Raw genomic sequence first — 18,429 nt, forward strand, 5'->3', positions numbered from 1 at the left:
TGAAGGTAAAATAGAGTTTAATATAAAAAAGTGAAATGAAATCATAAAATCACAGAAGCACATTTAATTGAAAATGTATATGTTCCTGGTGAAGGCAGTAGTTATGCAACAATAAAGTCCAAGACAATAAAGAAAAGATTAATAATCTGACAGCTTAAAAATGAAGCATCAAGAAAGTATTTTAAAAATTGATGGAAATGATAAATTAATTGCATAATATGTGACAAAGAGCGATATATGAAAAGGTGCTAAATACACACCTTATAAACCAATACTAAAAAGATGAACATTACATTAGAAAATAGTCAAGGATATGAACAGAAAATTTATCATTCATTCACTCAACAAATATTTATCGAGCACCTCTTCTGTGCCGGACAAGTTTACACATGGGACATAGCAGTGAACAAGACAAAGGTCTCTGCCCCAAGGAGCTTACATTCTACTGGAGAGAGACAAACAATAAACAAGTAAATTATGAAGTATTTTAGACAGTGGTACAAGTACTATTGGTTAAAAAAAAAAAAAAAAAAGAAGAGTTAAGTAAGGCGATCAGGAGTGAGACATGGGGAGCTCAGGGGCTGGGGAGGTCTCATTAGGAAGGAGACATTTGAGCAAAGCTTTGAACAGATTCAGGGAGTTGACCACACAGAGCAGGGGAAATTGCCATGGTGCGGTGGAGGGGCAGAAGGCCAAGGTGGCTGGAACAGAAAGAGCAAGGGACCAAGTGGCGAGGATCCTGGAGACCTTGAACAGGACTTTGGCTTTTAACCTGAGAACCATTGCAGAGCTTTAAGCAGAAGAGTGAAATGTCTCAAAAGGATCATTCTGGCTACCGTCTTGAGAGCAGACTTTGGGGTACAAAAGTCGGAGCAAATAGACCATTTAGGAGGTCAGCAAACATAAGGCAACATGTTCACTCTCACATGTAACCAAAAAAAAAAAATGCAACTAAAAAAATGTATTCGCCTGTTTTTAACCTATCCAATTTTTAAAGTTCTTTTAGAAAACGGTACCCAGTATGAGTAAGGGTGAGGGCACTTCAGGCAGGTAAATGGGAACCACCTTTCTGGATCTGGCTGGGTATTCTGTGCTAAAGCCTTAAAAACACTCAAACCCTTTCACCAGAAATGCAACTTCTAATAAATTAATCTAAAGGTCTAATAATTACTGATACTTAGTGAGTGCTTGTACGCACCAGGTTCTGAACTAAACACACTCCACATTACCTCATTTAAATTCTTACCATTATTCCCATCTTACAGAAAGAAAAAAGGCATGGAGAGTCACACGTTCACAAATGAGGGCTAGAACCAAACCCAGGCACTGTGACCTGCTACACAGCAGAGGCAGATATGCAGATTTCTTCAAGGGTGCTTATTACAGCATCATTTATAATAGCAAATAAAGTACCCAAAAAAATCAACAAAGGAGGTGATTCATTCAGTTATGATTTGTCCACATAAGTGAGTCATTAAAAATCTGGTTAAAGAAAACTCATTTCCCATCCTGCCAGGTGCTGATACAGGCAGAACTTTCCGGAGCTTCTCCTTGGAAGCTGCCAGTTGCTGTGATGTCCTATTTCTTGATCCAGGTGGTAATGCAGAGGTGTGCTCACATTGGGATCATTCATCAAGTGGTACACTTCGGATTTGTGAACTTTTCTGTGTGTGAGCAGAGATCGCGCCACTTCACTCCAGCCTGGGCGACACAGCAAGACTCCATCTCAAAAAAAAAAAAAAAGTTATTTTTAAAAATTTAAGTTGCCAGGTGTTTCTCCCTACGGGGACACCATAAGGCTGTGGAGCGGGCTTCTTGGGTCAGGGATGAGGCCATAGTTACGTAGACTCAAGGCTGGTAGCCACGGCTTGCTCCATGTGGAATTGGCTCTCAAGATTCTGTGGTCTGAGAAAGCCTGGTCCTTCCCATACTGCAGGAAGGAAATGCTATGCAGGAAGTGGCTGGCCTTCCAGCAGATAGAAATGAAGGTCCTCCCCCACCTCACACCCCACCTTCCCATTCCAACCGGTGGGTTGACATTTCCACCTCCAAGTGAAACTGGCAATCTGACTGCAGGTCCAGGATACAGGTCCAGTCCTGAGGGAGACAAGGTCCTAACAGGGGAGGGGATCACCACTCCAGAACAGAGGGGGTATCTTGGGGAGTGGGGGACACAAGTCTTGACCTCCTCTTCATCTAGGCAGGCAGGAGCTCCTGTGATCAATATGAACATTGAAACAGCAGTTACCTTGACACAAGGAAATGTTCATCAACTGCTATCACACAAACAAAGCAGCTTGTAAAATGACATAGACACTATGATGTAATTGTTTTTTTAAATGAATGGGTGGGGGGGGGTGTGGAGCCTAGAACAATGGTTTTTCTCTAGGTTACAGAATGAATTACTTTTTCTCTTTTACTCTGTATTCTAAATTTCCTATAATTGACCTATTTCTTTTGTAATCTGAGATTTAAAATTATATTACAAAAAACCTTAAGGGAGAGATTGCTGGTATCTCTTCTTTCATCACCCTGTGGCCCTTTCCTTTCCAGCGCCCAGTTGGGCAAAACTAGTCTCCACTGGCCCCAAGAGCCTGCTCCTTCTGTTACAGGAAAGGGGTCCCGATCCAGGCCCCAAGAGAGGCTTCTTAGATCTCACACAAGAAAGAATATGGGGCAAGTCCACAGAGTAAAGTGAAAGCAAGTTTATTAAGAAAGTGAAGGAGTAAATGAATGGCTACTCCATAAGCAGAACAGCCCCAATGACTGCTGATTATCAGTCATCTATGATTATCTTTTGATCATATATTAAAGAAAGGGTGGATTATTCATGAGTTTTCTGGGCAAGAGGTAGGGAGTTCCCAGAACTGACAATTTCCCTGTTCCCCTTCCTTTTAGCTCGCACAGGGTAACTTCCGGATGTTGCCATGGCATTTGTAAACTGTCATGCACTGGTGGGAGTGTCTTTTCACATGCTAATGTGTTATAATTAGCGTACAATGGGGAGTGCGGTCAACCAGAGGTCATGATCACCACCATCTTGGTTTGGGCTGTTTTTGGGGTTTTGTTTTGTTCTTTTTGAGACAGAGTTTCGCTCTTGTTGCCCAGGCTGAAATGCAGTGATGCCATCTTGGCTCACTGCAACCTCCGCCTCCCAGGTTCAAGTGATTCTCCTGCCTCAGCCTCCCAAATAGCTGGGATTACAGGTGCACACCACCACGCCTGGCTAATTTTTTGTATTTTTAGTAGAGACAGGGTTTCACCATGGCCAGGCTGGTCTTGAACTCCTGACCTCAGGTGATCTGCCCGTCTCGACCTCCCAGAGTGCTGGGATTACAGGTGTGAGCCACCATGCCCAGCCAGCTGGCTTTTTAAAAATTTTAATTGCATTCTGTTTTATCAGTGGAGTCCCTGTGACCTGTATCTTGGGACCTCCTGTTTTATCCTGTGACTACCAAGGCCTAGCCTCCTGAGAATGCAGCCCAGCAAGTCTCAGCCTCATTTTACCCAGTCCCCCATTCAAGATGGAGTCCCTCTGGTTGGAATGCCTCTGTCACTTCCATCACCCACCTCCACTCTCAACCTACACCACCTCCCCTTCTCCAGGTCCACTACCAACCCCCACCAGGGGGAAATAAGTAAACTGCATGAGCTCTGAGAAAGCAGAAAAAAAGCCACCTCATGAAGGTGAGTCAAGGACTGAGTCACTGACAGAGATGGATAGGTAAATGGGCGGACAGACAGACAGACATGGAGACTGAAATAGAAATGCCTCCCAAAGGCCACAGAGAGCCAGTGCCATGTCTTCACCTCTACCCAGGACTATCACTTATGACACCCCCACCAGCCTGGGCACCCACAGGAGACTTGGCAGGTCTGGCTGCTCTCTGTGACAACTGTAGTCAGCACAGGGGCTGGTATTCCACAGATACCCAGGGAACATGCTGAGTGAGTGAGTGAGTGAGTGAGTGAGTGAGTGAGTGAGTGGATGAATGAAGGAATCGTTCATTGGGAGAAGCATCAGCAGATAGAGATGACGGGAGGGAGTGTGTAAGAGAGTTGAGGAGGAACAGAAACAGATGGAGACAGATGGAGGCTGCAAGTCACACAGTTGGCCACAGACAGAAAATGAACGAGTAAGATGGAGGGAGGTTACTGCAGAAAATTTAAAAGCGATAGAAAGCCGGTCATGGTGGTGTGCACCTGTAGTCCCAGAGGCTAAGGCAGGAGGATGGCTTGAGCCCAGGAGTTCCAGGTTGCTGTGAATCCACTACACCCCAGCCTGGGGAACAGAGCAAGACTATGCTTTTTTAAAAAAACAAAAACAAACAAACAAAGAAAAAGCTAGAGAAACCCAGAGAGATCCCAGTGAAAGTTAAATATACAGACAAAAAGAAAAGGAGGGAGAGAGAGCACACAAGCCCTCCCTTTACCTTGTCAGGACGTTAGTAGTCAGAACCAGTGGTTCCTGCCTTAGTTTCCCTCCTAGATTTGCAGGCCTCTGCTGGGTTGTGTCCCCAGGGCCTGGCGCCCTGCTTGGTTTTGCCAGTTCTCTCCCTTGGGCAGGGGACAGTTGCCCTCTTCCCCCCAGGGCATGCCAGCTCAGGGCCCTCCCACCAAGAAGGCCCAGACAACTATGCAGGCAGGTCCCTGGGAGAAGATCCCTCTCCCCAGCTGGTCCTCATTCCTGCAATAACAATCGGCCCCTGCCTCTACTGGCTCTGGGCTCAGGGCCCCCAGGTTGGGTAGGGGTTGGGGCTGGAGGTGGAGGTAGACAGGAATGTTACCGTTCTGCAGGCCACACAGAGCCTGCTTGCCCCAGACTCTGAGAAGGGGTGAAAGTCAGAGAGGGGAGAAGCTCTAAGGGGCTGAGGGGGCTTCCCGCCTCCACAGAACCCAACCTGAATGCCCAGAGTACTGTATCAGCTTGGTTATTTCCCAATCCCCTGGGAGCCCTGGGGGAGGGGGCCCAGAGAGCTGGGAGGAAAAAGGACTGGGAACTAGCCAAAGCCACAGAATTCCCCTGGGTCCTAGAGAAGGGTGGGTTCCTTCCACCCCCAACCCCATTAGTCCCTCGAAAAGGCTCTGACCTCACCTCCCCCACTTCCGGAGTGGAGTTCCAGCCCTGAAGAAACACTTCCAAACCCATGGCTCTGGCCCCCTCCTCAGGCCCCTTCCTCAGCTGCCTCGGCCCTGGGGACTGGGTCCCCCGCCCCACCGTTGCACCAGATGTGGCTGCGGGGGAGGGGTAGACACGGGGCCCAGCTGGCAGTGGTCACTTGGTGGTCCTCTCCCTGCAGAGTCAGCGCTTTCTGTGCCAGCTCGCCCAGCCTCCTCACTCAGCACTTCCTCCAGCCCACTTTCCAGAGGCAGCAGCTGCCTGGGTTGGGTCTTGGATTCCCAGTGCTGCCCAACACCCATCTACAGTGCAGCCTGGAAGATGGAGGGCTTGGGTGCTCCGGGGCCTGCCCTCATGGCTTCCGCACTACCACAGAAAATTCCGACCCTCAGTGGGCCTCCTAGTACTTTCCTCTGCAAAGCAAGTGAGGAATCCCACAGCTCCTGACCCCTCTCTCCTCCCTAGACCTGCTGCTGGTCAGGCCTGCTGCTTCCTGGCTCCCCCATGGACTTTCCAGAACCCGGCCTTCCATGACAGGGTCACAGGACCCTGGCTGCTCCGTGGGAGCCCCAGCAACACAGAGCTGAGCATGCGGTAGGGGCTTAATAAAGCTGTGCCCGATCAACAGGCTCTTTCATCCTTCTATCACCACCCCTCTGAGGGTCCCTTGACACTGGTTCCTAGTGCCAAGAACTGGCAACAAGCCTCAAGCACATGCCTGGGTCTTAAAAATGTGGGTGTGAATCCCAGCCTGTAGGGACAGGCAGAGAGAGCTGCCCTTCCCCCCAGACAGCTCTGGCTCAGCTCAGCCTTTAAGTCCACGCCCTCATTTGACCCCAGCTCTGCACCCTCCATAGCCTGCCCAGGTCTCTTTTAGGACCCCACCCTGAAGGTTTCAACCTAAGGATGCCAGGACACCTCCAGCCACCGAGGCAAGGCCTTGCTCAGCATGAGGAGAGGTGAAGGTAGGCAGGCTCCCCTGGGCTCACAGAGCTGCTGGGCCTGTCAGCCACTGCAGGAGACCTAAACCCAAGCAGAATGAGGTCAGAGGGAGGGAGTAGAGAGGAAGGGAGAGGACAGCTCTGGTGGAGGGGCCACCTCTGGCCCCCCTGCACAAGGTTCACCCTGGGCAAGGAAAGATGCTGAAGACAGATAAAAACAGGAAAGACAGAGGAAGTGGGAATGGGGGTCAACCCCAAGAGATACACCCCTCCCTTCTCTCACAAGTCAAGAGGAAAGAAAGAAAATAGTGGCCACATGTCTGGCTCTGTGCTGGGAACTTTTCAAAATCCTCTCATTCCATCCTCCCAAATATGCCACAAGAAAGGTATGATTACCCCCAGGTCACAGACGGGACTCTGAAGCTCTGAGAGCTTAAAAACCTTCCCTGGGGAGTGGCTGGGCCAGGCCAGGTCCCCCGCTTAAGTCATGGTGTGGATCCTGGGTCTCCATCTCAGCAGGGATGGCTGGCAGGAGCGCCGTCCTGGCCAGGGAAGTCTGTGCAGAGGCCCAAGCTATGTTCAGAGCAGAGTTTATTCAAATAGAGCCTAACAGGAAACTTGGCTCCTCTGACTCACTCTGATTCGACCTTATTAAGAAAAAAGAGAGAGGAGCAGGAGCCAGCATCGGGTAAGGTTTCACGCCAAGAGCTGGCTCCGAGGCCCGCTGAGTGGAATGGCCTGTGCCCTGATCCCCCCACACCCAAAGCCTTGAGGCAGTCCCTACTCTGCTGTCTGAATCAAGGCGAGGGGTTCTGCCTTCATTTTAGGGCAACTGAGTTCCCTTCCTCACAGTCATCCTCTATCCTCCCTCCACTCCTCTTCCCTTCCCTCCCTGCCTAGGGGTACCCTGAGGCCTGTTTCCACTTCTCCCCCTCCTCTGCTGCCGCAGCTGCCCATCTGGCTGGCGGGAGGGCTCTACAGGACCCCAGGGATTCCAAGCAGCTGAGGCCAACACTGCAGGGGGCAAGCAGGAGGGAGGGAAGGCTTAACCCTCCAGGTCCCGGCCCTTAGTGAGTCCTGCCTCAGCATCTTGCTTGGTGTCAGTCACACCAATGGCTCTTTGGAGGAATCTTGTCTGGAGTCTGAGATGGAAACCCCACGCTAGGGAGCTGAGGTGTGAGCGTTGACAGGTTGCTGGCCAGGAGATATTGGAAGCCCCTGACCTCTGGGCTGAATTCCGGGCATTTAAAGGGTAGAGACATGCCAGAATCCAAGCCTCAGTCCTGAAGAACAGTGCAATGGGTGAACAAATGCTGCCTGGCAAGGATGGGGTTGGGAGGTCTACAGTTCCCGAAGAATGTCCACTCTAGTTACCTCCTCCCTAGGTGGGCTCCAGGCATTTCCAAAATAAGAAGGAATATACAGGAGCCAAATTAAGGGCAGGTCCTTCATACCTTGTTTATAAGCCCAAGAGGGCAATTTCTGCCCTTCGGTTCCCAGGAATACGGTTGGAGAAGGCAGCCCAGGGGAGGCCGGAAGAGCAGTATTTGGAGTGTGAAGTGTTCAAATTTCTGGGACCGCCTCCTATCCCTGCCATTCCCAGAAGGAACAGAGAATCACCCAAAGCACTCTCAGGAGTGGCCTAATCTTCCATTGGTGAGATGTGGCAGCTGGATCAGATAGAGTAAGGGACTGAGCCACACAGCAACAGGACCAGGCTAGTTCTCCGGAACCACCCTTCTGTTGTTTTATGATTACAGGCTTCTCTGTCTCACAGTGACCCCTGTCCCATATCAAAGACAGCCCCTGGTTTTGTTTTATCCATGTGTACACTCAAGTTATTCCCGGGCTATGCAGAGTCAAGAGATGCAGGACAGAAACCATACGTGATGTTTGGGAAGTTGCCCTCTCCGAGGATCTCACAAGTGCTATTCAGCCGAGGGATACACCCCACTCTTCAGACTGGGAAAGTAAGCCCCTGAGGTGTGCCACGAGGGAAAAGCAGCAGCTCCAGTGCCTCTCTACACAGGTCCAAGAGCTGCGGTGCACCTGAGGCCTGGAATTAGAGAGTGGTCCCTGTTCAGCATCTCCCCGAGGAGGCCCACAAACAAAGAGGGTGTGTGGTTTTTTTTTTTTTTTTCTTATTGAGGGTGTGGGATAATGGCGGAAGGAACATACAAAGAGGGTGTCTCTTAATTAGCACTGGCTCTAGGGAACAAGGAAAAGGGAAAACTCGGGAGTACTGGGAGGAGGCTGGAGCAGACAGGAGTCAGAGGCCCATTCCAGCCCAAAGGAGAAGGCAGTGAGCAAGGTGGAGACCAGGGATGCTGTGTCCAAAGCAGAGAGGAATGGGCGGGGTGGTGCTGACACTCCAGCCCTGTTCTGCCTGCCAGAGCCCCACTTACCAGGCCCGAGTCCCCAGAGGTCCTCTCCTACTCCCTGCTCGATTCCCTTCCTCAGAGGCAGGTCTGTGGCTTGGCTGGGAACTCCAGGGACGGAGGGAGCACTGCAGCTGTAGGACCGGCACATAGCTAAAAGCCGGCGGGCCATAGGGCCCCGCGGAGGAGGCCCCAGCAGGCGGACCAAGAGGCCGAAGCCTCCCGACGCTCCCAGCCTGTTGCTTATTCATTCAGAGTGGGAAAGCGCCAGCCGAGCGGCCAGCCAGTGCGGGGCTGGCCATGTAAGGCCCACAGGCGGTCCTGCCCGCCCGGTGCCCTGCGGAGAGCCTCGTGCAGCCCTGGGCACCGCCCCTGCCCTGCCCTGACCCCTTGGCCTCGAAATGCTGTCATCGGAGGAGCCGTCCCGCTCGGGACAAGGCCAGCATGGACAAAGCTAGAGCTGGGGCAAGCAAGGAGCCTTCCTGTCCTCGAGGCCGTGGGAAGAGAAGCACGCCCAGGGGGCCACTCCTGAGAGCCTCTCTGTCCACCAGGCCTCTGCAGAGGGGTCACCATGGCTCTGGCCCGAAGCAGCCAGCAGCTGGGGGCCCTGGTGTGGGGCGCCTGCCTGTGCGTGATGGTGCACGGGCAGCAGGCGCAGCCCGGGCAGGGCTCGGACCCCGGGCGCTGGCGGCAGCTGATCCAGTGGGAGAACAACGGGCAGGTGTACAGCTTGCTCAACTCGGGTTCAGAGTACGTGCCGGCCGGGCCTCAGCGCTCCGAGAGTAGCTCCCGGGTGCTGCTGGCCGGCGCGCCCCAGGCCCAGCAGCGACGCAGCCACGGGAGCCCCCGGCGTCGGCAGGCGCCGTCCCTGCCCCTGCCGGGGCGCGTGGGCTCGGACACCGTGCGCGGCCAGGCGCGGCACCCATTTGGCTTCGGCCAGGTGCCCGACAACTGGCGCGAGGTGGCCGTCGGGGACAGCACGGGCATGGCCCGGGCCCGCACCTCCGTCTCCCAGCAACGGCACGGGGGCTCCGCCTCCTCGGTCTCGGCTTCGGCCTTCGCCAGCGCCTACCGCCAGCCGCCCTCCTATCCGCAGCAGTTCCCCTACCCGCAGGCGCCCTTCGTCAGCCAGTACGAGAACTACGACCCCGCGTCGCGGACCTACGACCAGGGTTTCGTGTACTACCGGCCCGCGGGCGGCGGCATGGGCGCGGGGGCGGCGGCCGTGGCCTCCGCGGGAGTCATCTACCCCTACCAGCCCCGGGCGCGCTACGAGGAGTACGGCGGCGGCGAGGAGCTGCCGGAGTACCCGCCGCAGGGCTTCTACCCAGCACCCGAGAGGCCCTATGTGCCGCCGCCGCCGCCGCCACCGCCCCCCGACGGCCTGGACCGCCGCTACTCGCACAGCCTGTACAGCGAGGGCACCACCGGCTTCGAGCAGGCCTACCCCGACCCCGGTCCCGAGGCGCCGCAGGCCTACGGCGGAGACCCGCGCCTGGGCTGGTACCCGCCCTACGCCAACCCGCCGCCCGAGGCGTACGGGCCACCTCGCGCGCTGGAGCCGCCCTACCTGCCGGTGCGCAGCTCCGACGCGCCCCCGTTGGGTGGGGAGCGGAACGGCGCGCAGCAGGGCCGCCTCAGCGTGGGCAGCGTGTACCGGCCCAACCAGAACGGCCGCGGTGAGTACCGCCCCCGACGCCCCTCCGGCCGCGCGTGCCCCTGGCCGCGCGAAACTGCTCCGGGCGCCGGGCCCCTCAGAACTTCCCGGAGGCCTCCCCTGAGCTGCTAAGCACGGAGCAGCGCCCCCTGCCGACCTCCCCCGACCCAGCCAACAGCCCCCCTGGCACCTCACCTCCCAGCTTAACCCGAACCCAGGCATCATCAGTGCCAGGGTTTGGCCAGGCAGGTGTGGGCTCTGATTCTGGCTTTGGTGGAGGGACTAGCCGAGCTTTGGGAGGAGGTGTGCCTTCTGCACCTGGCTTGGGTCATCTGAGGACAAAAGGAAGAAACCCCTCATCCAGCTTCTCCCTCATTTCAGTGAGGGCATCTCCTTCTCCCCTTAGAGATGTCCTATGCCAGCTTACAGGGTGAGGCAAGGAGCATCAGAAACCTGAGTCTTCAGGGCCAGAAAGGCCTTAAGGGATGCCCCTGGAGGTGTGGCAGGTTGCCCATCACTGGGCATGTGTGAGCTTGGCCTGAGTGCGCAGGAGGTTAGAGGGGAGCCTGTGCTCCAGGCGGCAGTCCAGACTTCCTCGGGGGAGTCTGCAAGGCTGGGGCAAGACAGACCACTCAGGCACTGGCCTGGATGCAGAATTTCAGAGGCTACCAAAAAACACAGTAGTTGAGATGAGTAATATTGAGATGTATTTTTTAAAGTCAAAATTAATGCAAAACAACAACAACAACAACCCTGTGATAAACGATATATCCAAATTTTAAATAGAGTCAGTAATAGTGGTATGCCAAGCCATATTGGAGCCTGAGGCAAACTGAAAAGTCAGCAACACGGATCTTGTCTTAATTTGAAATTTGGATATTTTGTTCATTACAGATCTTTTTGCATTAATTTTTATTTTAAAAACTATTGGGTTAAATATTACTTATCTCCATTACTGAGTTTTTTTGGCACCCCCTAAAATTTTGCACCCCAAGCAAAAAAAGAAAAAAACAAAACACCTCGCTGGCCTCATTCCCCTCACCCTGGTCCTGGTCCTGGGGGAGAGCCCCAGCTGTGGACGGGCTCCCTCTGGCTTTTCAGCGGGTGAAGATACGTCCTCCTCTTGGGAAGGCCCAAGCCCTCTGCGCATGAGGACACACTGGAGAGGCAGCTTCCACCCATGCTGTTACCAGTCAGGGCTACTGTGACAAGGGCCGACGGGTGGGTCTGGCTAGTGCGGATGGCCATCATCCATTCTCTGCTGTCCTAGAATCCCCCGCCCTGCTACCCCCTCCATACAGACAGCCTTTGGGTCAAGGTTTTCTGGTCGGTGCCTGGTACTTATGCAGTCCCACCCTGCCTTGCCTCTTTCAAGCTGTCGTCAGTTCCCTCTACCCGTAATCCTCTGCTCCCCATTGAGGTTGCTGTGCCTGGCCCACCAAGTAAGGGCTGAGCCCTACAGTGCCCCAGAGCATAGGTGCTAGGACCCCAGCCTCCTCCTCAGCCTCTGTCAGCAGAGGGATGATGCCTTGTCTCCAGCCAAGCTGACCTCAGGAAGGGGCTGCTGCTCATGGGGTGCCTGTCTCCCTGGGTACTGCTGGAGGCCAAGACTAGGCGAGAGGAGTGTCTCCACTGGGAACACTCACTCCGTCACATCCAAGGGGACTCATTTGAGTTGTGTGCTGAATTCCACTTTAAGAACCTGCAGGAGCTCAGGAAAAATCAGATGGCAGGTCCTTCTGTGGTGTGATGCAGGATGCATCCACCTGCTCTGGTCCTTATCAGGTACTTGCAGCATCCCTGCAGAAGGGCACGTTATAGCCATGCATCAGCTGCTCTAGGGCCCCTTGGAAGACAGGATGTTTTACCTAGAGGGTGCTGAGCTTTTGCAGTGGCTTTTCTTAGAATGCAAGACCTCAGCATGAGGCTCAGCCTGATGGGCCCCACCTCTGGGCAGAGAAAACTGAGCCCTCAAATGCCACAATACTGGCAGAGGCAGGCCTGGGACTTGGCATCTGGGCACCAAGTCAGTGGGTTTTCTAGGGCCTCTCTTTGGGCTGTTAGTTCTTAAGGAAGCCAGTTGGTTGAGAGGGGAATGGGACAGGGCAAGGCCATGTCTGAAGTGGGGGTGCTTGGTGCTTAGCAGACCTCTGGCCACTACCCCTGAGCCCCACAGTTCATTTTGGGTCGGAAACATTTCTCCCCTGAAGGCAGCATCCTAGGTGCCAAGCTGAGTGTGCTCACATGCATCAAGTCCAGGCCCTTCCCTGGGGGAGTCTAGCAGGAGCGGCATCTCAGTGCTGTAATTAGGCAAGCATTGGTGGGGCCAGGGGCTTTGGGAGCCCAGAGGAGGGCCCTCCCAGTCAGGGGCTATGGCTCAGGGAGACTTCCAGAGGAGGCAGTGTCTAAGCATTGCTGCAAGGGATGGTCGTCAGCACCATCCAGGTGTCCCTTCCCCTAATCATTGAGGGTGTGGGGTGGGAGTGTGTTTTTTGCTGGGGAGGGGGTTGCAGGCTAGTTTAGGGCTCACAAAGAGGCCAGAGAGGGAGCAGTAGTCTCTCCCATCATTGGTTCCTCCCTCCCCACCCTGCTAGGCCAGACCGTGGAAAATCCCAGCCCAAGGAAGGCCAAGCCTTGTACTTGAGATCAGACCCCCAGGCCTGGTGTGGGAGCCCAAGGCAGATTCTCCGAGACTGACTTCATTCCTCCTGGCCACACACCCAGGGGTCTGAGGCTGGGCGCTGGCAGCCTGAGCGTGTGTGTGGGCGTGGACGTGTCCTCACAACACCAAGCACATGTGAGCACCACCCACCTCCCTCCATGGGTGGGTGGTTTCCAAGCGCCTGTCCCAAGTCCAGTTTCTTCCTCAGGTACCTGTGCCCTCTTTCTTCCTGCCCTGGGCACTGGTACTGCTTCCTGCAGTACCATTCTCACCAATTCTGAAACACGAAACTGAAAAGAAACTAGGGGAAACAGGCCCGGAGGGGGTCACATACTTTGCCTGGCTCTCATAGCAAATCCTTGAAGAGAGGCCTGGAGGGTGGCCAGCCACTTCCCAGGCCCAGCTGGGTCCCCTGCACTGTGTCGGCTCCCTTGATGTGACCTCTCCCTCTACCACCAACCAGGCCCTCCTCTCCTGGGATCCTTGCCTCAGCTCCTGCCTCCCTGGAGTTTCAGCTTGTCTGAGCTGGGGGTCTTAGTGCCACATAAGAAGCCCTGCAGCCCCAGAAGACCAAAGCTCCCCTCCCAAGGCCTTACCCTCCCACCCCCCGCCTGACTCACCGGTTCTGGCAATCCTGTGAAAGGAACATGGAACAGGCTGCCCTGGGCATCCTCCCAGGGCATCTCGGATGGCTGTGCTAGCCTTGCCTGGCATGTGTCCTCTATCCCTGACCTCACATGGCCAATCAGAGGCCAGGAGGGAACTGCAGCTGCCTCCTCCCTGGTCCCTTGCTCCCAGTCTCTCTGTCTCCAGTCTATCCTACATGTGGGCAGATAAACCCCTGCAGTCTGACCAGGTTACTCCTCTGCTCAAGAAGATTCTGTAGCTCCTCAGGGCCTTTAGGACAAAATCTAGTGTCTCAGCCTAGCACTTCAGAGCTAGAGGCACCCCCTTCCTGTCCTTTCTTCCTCCTTTTCTCAAGCCTCCATAGCCCCCATCGGACCATGCTGCTCGTGGGCCTAGATGTTACACTTCCCTAGACACATGCAAGGGTGTTTCTAGGGTACCCCCTTCTCTGTCCAGCCTCCTGCACCCAAGAGGCCAGACCTGTCTGGACCCTCAGTCCCTGAGAGCAGCCCTGACTGCCTGCTACCACCCCTCCTGCCTGAGCCCCTAGCTCACCTGGGCCTGCTCCACCCCACCTCCACAGGTTGCCTGCCCTCTTCTGCCCTCCAGATCACTCACGTTCCCCTGCAGAGTTTGGAGTAGATGCAGGGAAGGACCAAAGCAGGCTTTACCCAACAAGCTTCTAGAGTTAGAGCCCAGAGGCAGGGATAATAGTGCCAACTTGGCCATTTGCGGAAGACCACTTCCTGGGGTTAGTGACTCCAATGTGCAGTTTCATTCATCCTCACAACCTCCTAATGAGGTGCAGGTTATGGTGCTCCTGGTGTAGATGAGAAAACTGAGGCCTAGGGAGGTGGCACAGAAGGGTACAGCCGAGCTTGAATTCAAACTGATGCATCACAGTGAGATGACCCAGGAGGATGCCATGTTCAGCCTGTGGGCGGGGCAGGGCGTGAGCATAGACCCTCTGCCAGCTTTGCCTCATGGTCCTCACCTCCCCCATCTGCATCCAGAGGAAGAATATGCTTGCATTTGCTGAGTGCATTACACATCATCTCCTTTAATTCCCAGGTCCTAGCCAGGTACTGTTTTTTGTCCCATCTTACAGATAAGGTGACAAGCTCACTTGCTGGCTTTTAGTAGTGGAACCAGTATTGGAGTCTGTGTGACTCCCTATCTTGAGTTCTTAACAACCATGCATTTTTTAAAAATTGTTGTGTATTACTGCTTATCTTGTACACCTCATTTGTTCACTCATTCATTTGGTCATTCATTCATTCAACAGATATTTGCCTGCTAGATTCTGGGCACTGGTTGTGACAGGGTGAGATGGGACAGTGAGTGTGAAAGACTTTGGAAGCAGAGTCTCTCCCCAGTGTGGTGTTAGGGTGTAGCCTGGTCATGGTCATTGCTGATTCCAGAATGTTTGTGTAACAAACACTCATATAGTGCATACTAAGTGCCGGACGCTGTTCTTGGAGCTTTGCAGTTAGAGTCACTTAAGCCTCGACCAGGCGCGGTGGCTCACGCCTGTAATCCCAGCACTTCAGGAGGCCGAGGTGGGCAGATCACGAGGTCAGGAGATCAAGACCATCCTGGCTAACACGGTGAAACCCCGTCTCTACTAAAAGTACAAAAATTAACTGGGCATGGTGGCGGGCACCTGTAGTCCCAGCTACTCGGGAGGCTAAGGCAGGAGAATGGCGTGAACCCGGGAGGCGGAGCTTGCAGTGAGCTGAGATCGTGCCACTGCACTCCAGCCTGGGTGACAGAGTGAGATTCTCTCTCTTAAAAAAAAAAAAAAAAAAAAAAAAAAAAAAAGCATCACTTATTCTTGTAACAACCGTGGGATTGTTATCCCCATTTTGCAGATGAGCAAACTGAGGCCCTGAGAGGTTAAGCGACTTGCCCTGGAGGCAGAATCACAGATCAGCATCCCTCCTTCCTTCCCGGAAGTTGTCTCAGATTGTTCCTTCAGAAAGAAAAAGAGTCTTCAGGCTTAGAAAGCTGTGTTGGATCAGACAAGCTGTGGAATCGGAGGGTTCTGGGCCCTCCTCCTGCCTCCCTGTTTCTCCTTTGAGAGTCATCAGTGTCTGAACAAACAAGTAGAGTCCTAAGCAGCCTCATCCCAGGCAGACTTCCTGTCTCCTCTCTTATCAGCCACTTGCAAGACACCTTCTGTCTCCCCTGGTCTCAAACCGGACCATCCCTGCAAGAAGAGACAGCTCCTGTTTTCAATACTAAGAGTAAGAATATCTGATATTTATTGAACAGACACTATGCTAAGCATTTTATTTTTCTCATTTAATTCCCACAACAGCCTTGTGAGATTAATAGTACTATCATCTCCATTTTATAGATGAGGAAACTGAGGCTTGGAGAAATTAAATAACTTACCCAAGGTCTCAGGGTTAATGAGTGGTCAAGCTTAGACCTAGGCTGACTGTCCACTCCAGTGGGCCCGGCCTCTGTTCTGTCTCTTAGGGAAGGGTGTTTTATGTTCTGTGTCACCTGTCTCTGTGTTCACTGTTCCCCTGAGGTGTGAACACCTGAAAAAAACAAAATTTGGGTTTTCGCCTCAAGTTTGCAGGCCCCACAGAGTTGCTGTGGATGGTGGCAGAGCTGGGTTGGGAGCCATTAGTGCCTTTATGGGCCCTAGGCTACTGCTAGACTTGACCTGGGAGTTCTGGCTTTTTGTCCTCTCTCCTTCCTCCTAACCTCAGGGGCCCCACTGCAGCATCCTCTGGTCTCAGAAGGGGTACCCCTCTCCAGCAGCTCCTGAGTAGCTCCTGAGTCCATTCTACCTCCTTTCTAAGCTGGAAACACATGGAAGACTTCCCAGGACAGTGGCTGACATGGGCAGGAGAGGAAAGGGGCAGGGAGGGAGCTGGGGTCCACCCAGGTGGCCCACACCTGCTTCCAATTGCTGTGCCCTGCATTCCTACAGAAGAGCAGTCAGGGTTGCGACGCTGGAGAGAGAGGTTTGGACTTGCCCCCTCCCCTGGCCCTGACCTAGCCACCTCATTTCCACAGGCAGCTGGACCAAGGGCCTTCTTTTCGTCTGAACTCATGATCACAGGGCATGGGTTGGGTCTGGGTCCTTCTCCCTCTTGCTGATGAGCACCCAGAAACTGGGCATTGCAGTACCACCTGGAAATGGGGAGAGGGGTCTCAGAATGCCAAAGCAGGAAGAGACACAGGATGGGAAAGCGAGGCCCCAGAGGCCTTTGCCATCCAAACCTCAGGAGACAACCCAACCTTCCCCCTGCTTGTGGGCCAGTTGGAACCACAGGTTTTCCAAACCCGAAGCAAATCCTTTTGCAAAAGAAAGGACTTTGGGAATCAATTCCAGACTCGGCTTGACAATGAAGTCTGTGCTCACACAGGCAATGCCACCAGACCCTTTATGGAGTGTGGGCATTGGCTCACGCACTTGCCAAGGGCATACAGGTGCTAGGCCCTGAGCTGGGCATGGAGAATTTCAGGGGGCACCTCAGACCCCTCCCTAGCCTCACTGACGTCTCAGCCTGGCAGTAAGAAAACAGACACCTGGGGTGCAGAGTGGCCCAAGCCCACGTCTGTCTTTGCCAGCTCCCAGCATCTGCTGTGCACCTGGGAGACGTGCACCAGAAGCTGAGTACAGGCAAAAGACAATACCACTCACCCCTGCCCTCATGGGCTCTTGCCTGGCTGCGGAAGGCAGATATCATCTCGTGAGGAAATAGTCATGTAACAAATATTTATTGAGCAACTTACTGTATGCTGGGCACTGTTCTAGAGCTGGGTATTTGTGAAAAGAAAGGGACAAAATTCTTGCCCTTGTGGATCTTCTATTTTCATGTATAAACATAATGAATATGTAAAAAAAAGTAGAAGGTAATAAGTGCTGTGGAAAAATAGAGATAAGAAAGATCGGGAGTATAGGAGAGGGGCAGGTTGCAAAGGTGGTCGGGCCTCATGAAGGTGACATTTGAGCAAAGACTTGAGGCATATGAGTGAACCATGCAGCTGTCTGCAGGAAGAGCATTCCAGATAGGAAGACAGTCAGTGCAAGGCCCTGAGGCAGGAGTTCTCTGGGCTTTTCAGGTATGCTCCAGTGTGGTTAGAACAGAGTGGAGTGGAAATGGAGGTATAACGGGGGACAGGTCAGAGAGGTAATGGGGTCCAGGCCATGGGGAGCTTGTCGGCCATTGTGACGGGTTTGCCTTTTGTTTTCTGTGCATCCTCTTCCTCAGAGTTTGAGCTGAGCAGAAACATGGGTTTCTGCTAAACAGGGCCCCTGACTGCTGCGCCAGGAGTGGACAGTGGGGAGTCAGCCGGGGAAACTGAGAGGCGGCTGTTCCAGAGACCAGGAAGAGTGGTGGCAATGGAGGAAGCCAGCTTTAGGGTTTGTTCTTGAGATAGAGCTGAGGGCATTTCCTGCTGGGTTGGATATGGGCTATGAAAGGAAGAGAGGTGTCAGGGATCACACAGTGGTTTATGGCTGGTGTGGCTGGAAGGATGCAATTGCCTTGAGCTGAGATGGGAAGGCTATGGGCAGAGTAAGTTTTGTAAGAAATATAAAAATTTCAAGTCACTCTGCAGGGCCTGAGAGGGCAGAGAGGGAACCCCTGGAGTAACCGAAGCATCAGGGGAAGCTCCTAGAGGTGGGATGGGGGCACCAGGCAGGGCTTGCAAGGGCGAGGAGGACTGCAAGGGCAGGGGTTGGGTTCACGCTGGGAAGAAATGTGCATTAGGTGTGCAGAGAGGCAGCAGAGGCTTGGCCTCTGGGCAGGGAGCTGACCTCTCCAGTGGGTAGTGTCGTCTGCCTCCCCCTTAGCCCAGCCTGCCTCCTGGGCAGCTGGTGCAATCAAGCACACACTTACAAATCCCTTCTGTGAGTCAGGCCCTTCTGCTGCTAGCTGTCTCTCCCCATCAGTGGGGTGGACAGACGAGTGCTGTAAAACGGTGCAGGGTGGTGGAGGGGAGGTCAGGTCTGACAAGGTGGGCTTTGGAGCTAAAGACTGTGCACCCCTGCATAGGTAGAGCTGGTGTGTGTGTGTGTC

General features: G+C 53.8%; 1 protein-coding gene and 1 long non-coding RNA gene across 2 annotated transcripts in view; one reads left to right on the forward strand and one right to left on the reverse strand.

The window, feature by feature from the left end:
* On the reverse strand, positions 1 to 10,194 carry LOC107130250 (uncharacterized). Its single transcript, XR_001492146.4, has 2 exons — positions 10,009 to 10,194; positions 1 to 1,725 (listed from the first exon to the last, which is right to left on the reverse strand). It is a non-coding gene; the product is annotated as an uncharacterized lncRNA (long non-coding RNA).
* LOXL1 (lysyl oxidase like 1) overlaps positions 8,688 to 18,429 on the forward strand; it is a 25,605-nt gene continuing 15,863 nt past the window's right edge. Inside the window, exon 1 of the mRNA XM_005560003.4 lies at positions 8,688 to 10,117. Coding sequence (XP_005560060.4) covers positions 9,010 to 10,117 — 1,108 coding nt within the window. The 5' untranslated portion in view covers positions 8,688 to 9,009. The remainder of the gene's footprint in view (positions 10,118 to 18,429) is intronic.

Source organism: Macaca fascicularis, chromosome 7 (assembly GCF_037993035.2).
Source record: "Macaca fascicularis isolate 582-1 chromosome 7, T2T-MFA8v1.1".
Taxonomy (NCBI): Eukaryota; Metazoa; Chordata; class Mammalia; order Primates; family Cercopithecidae; genus Macaca; species Macaca fascicularis.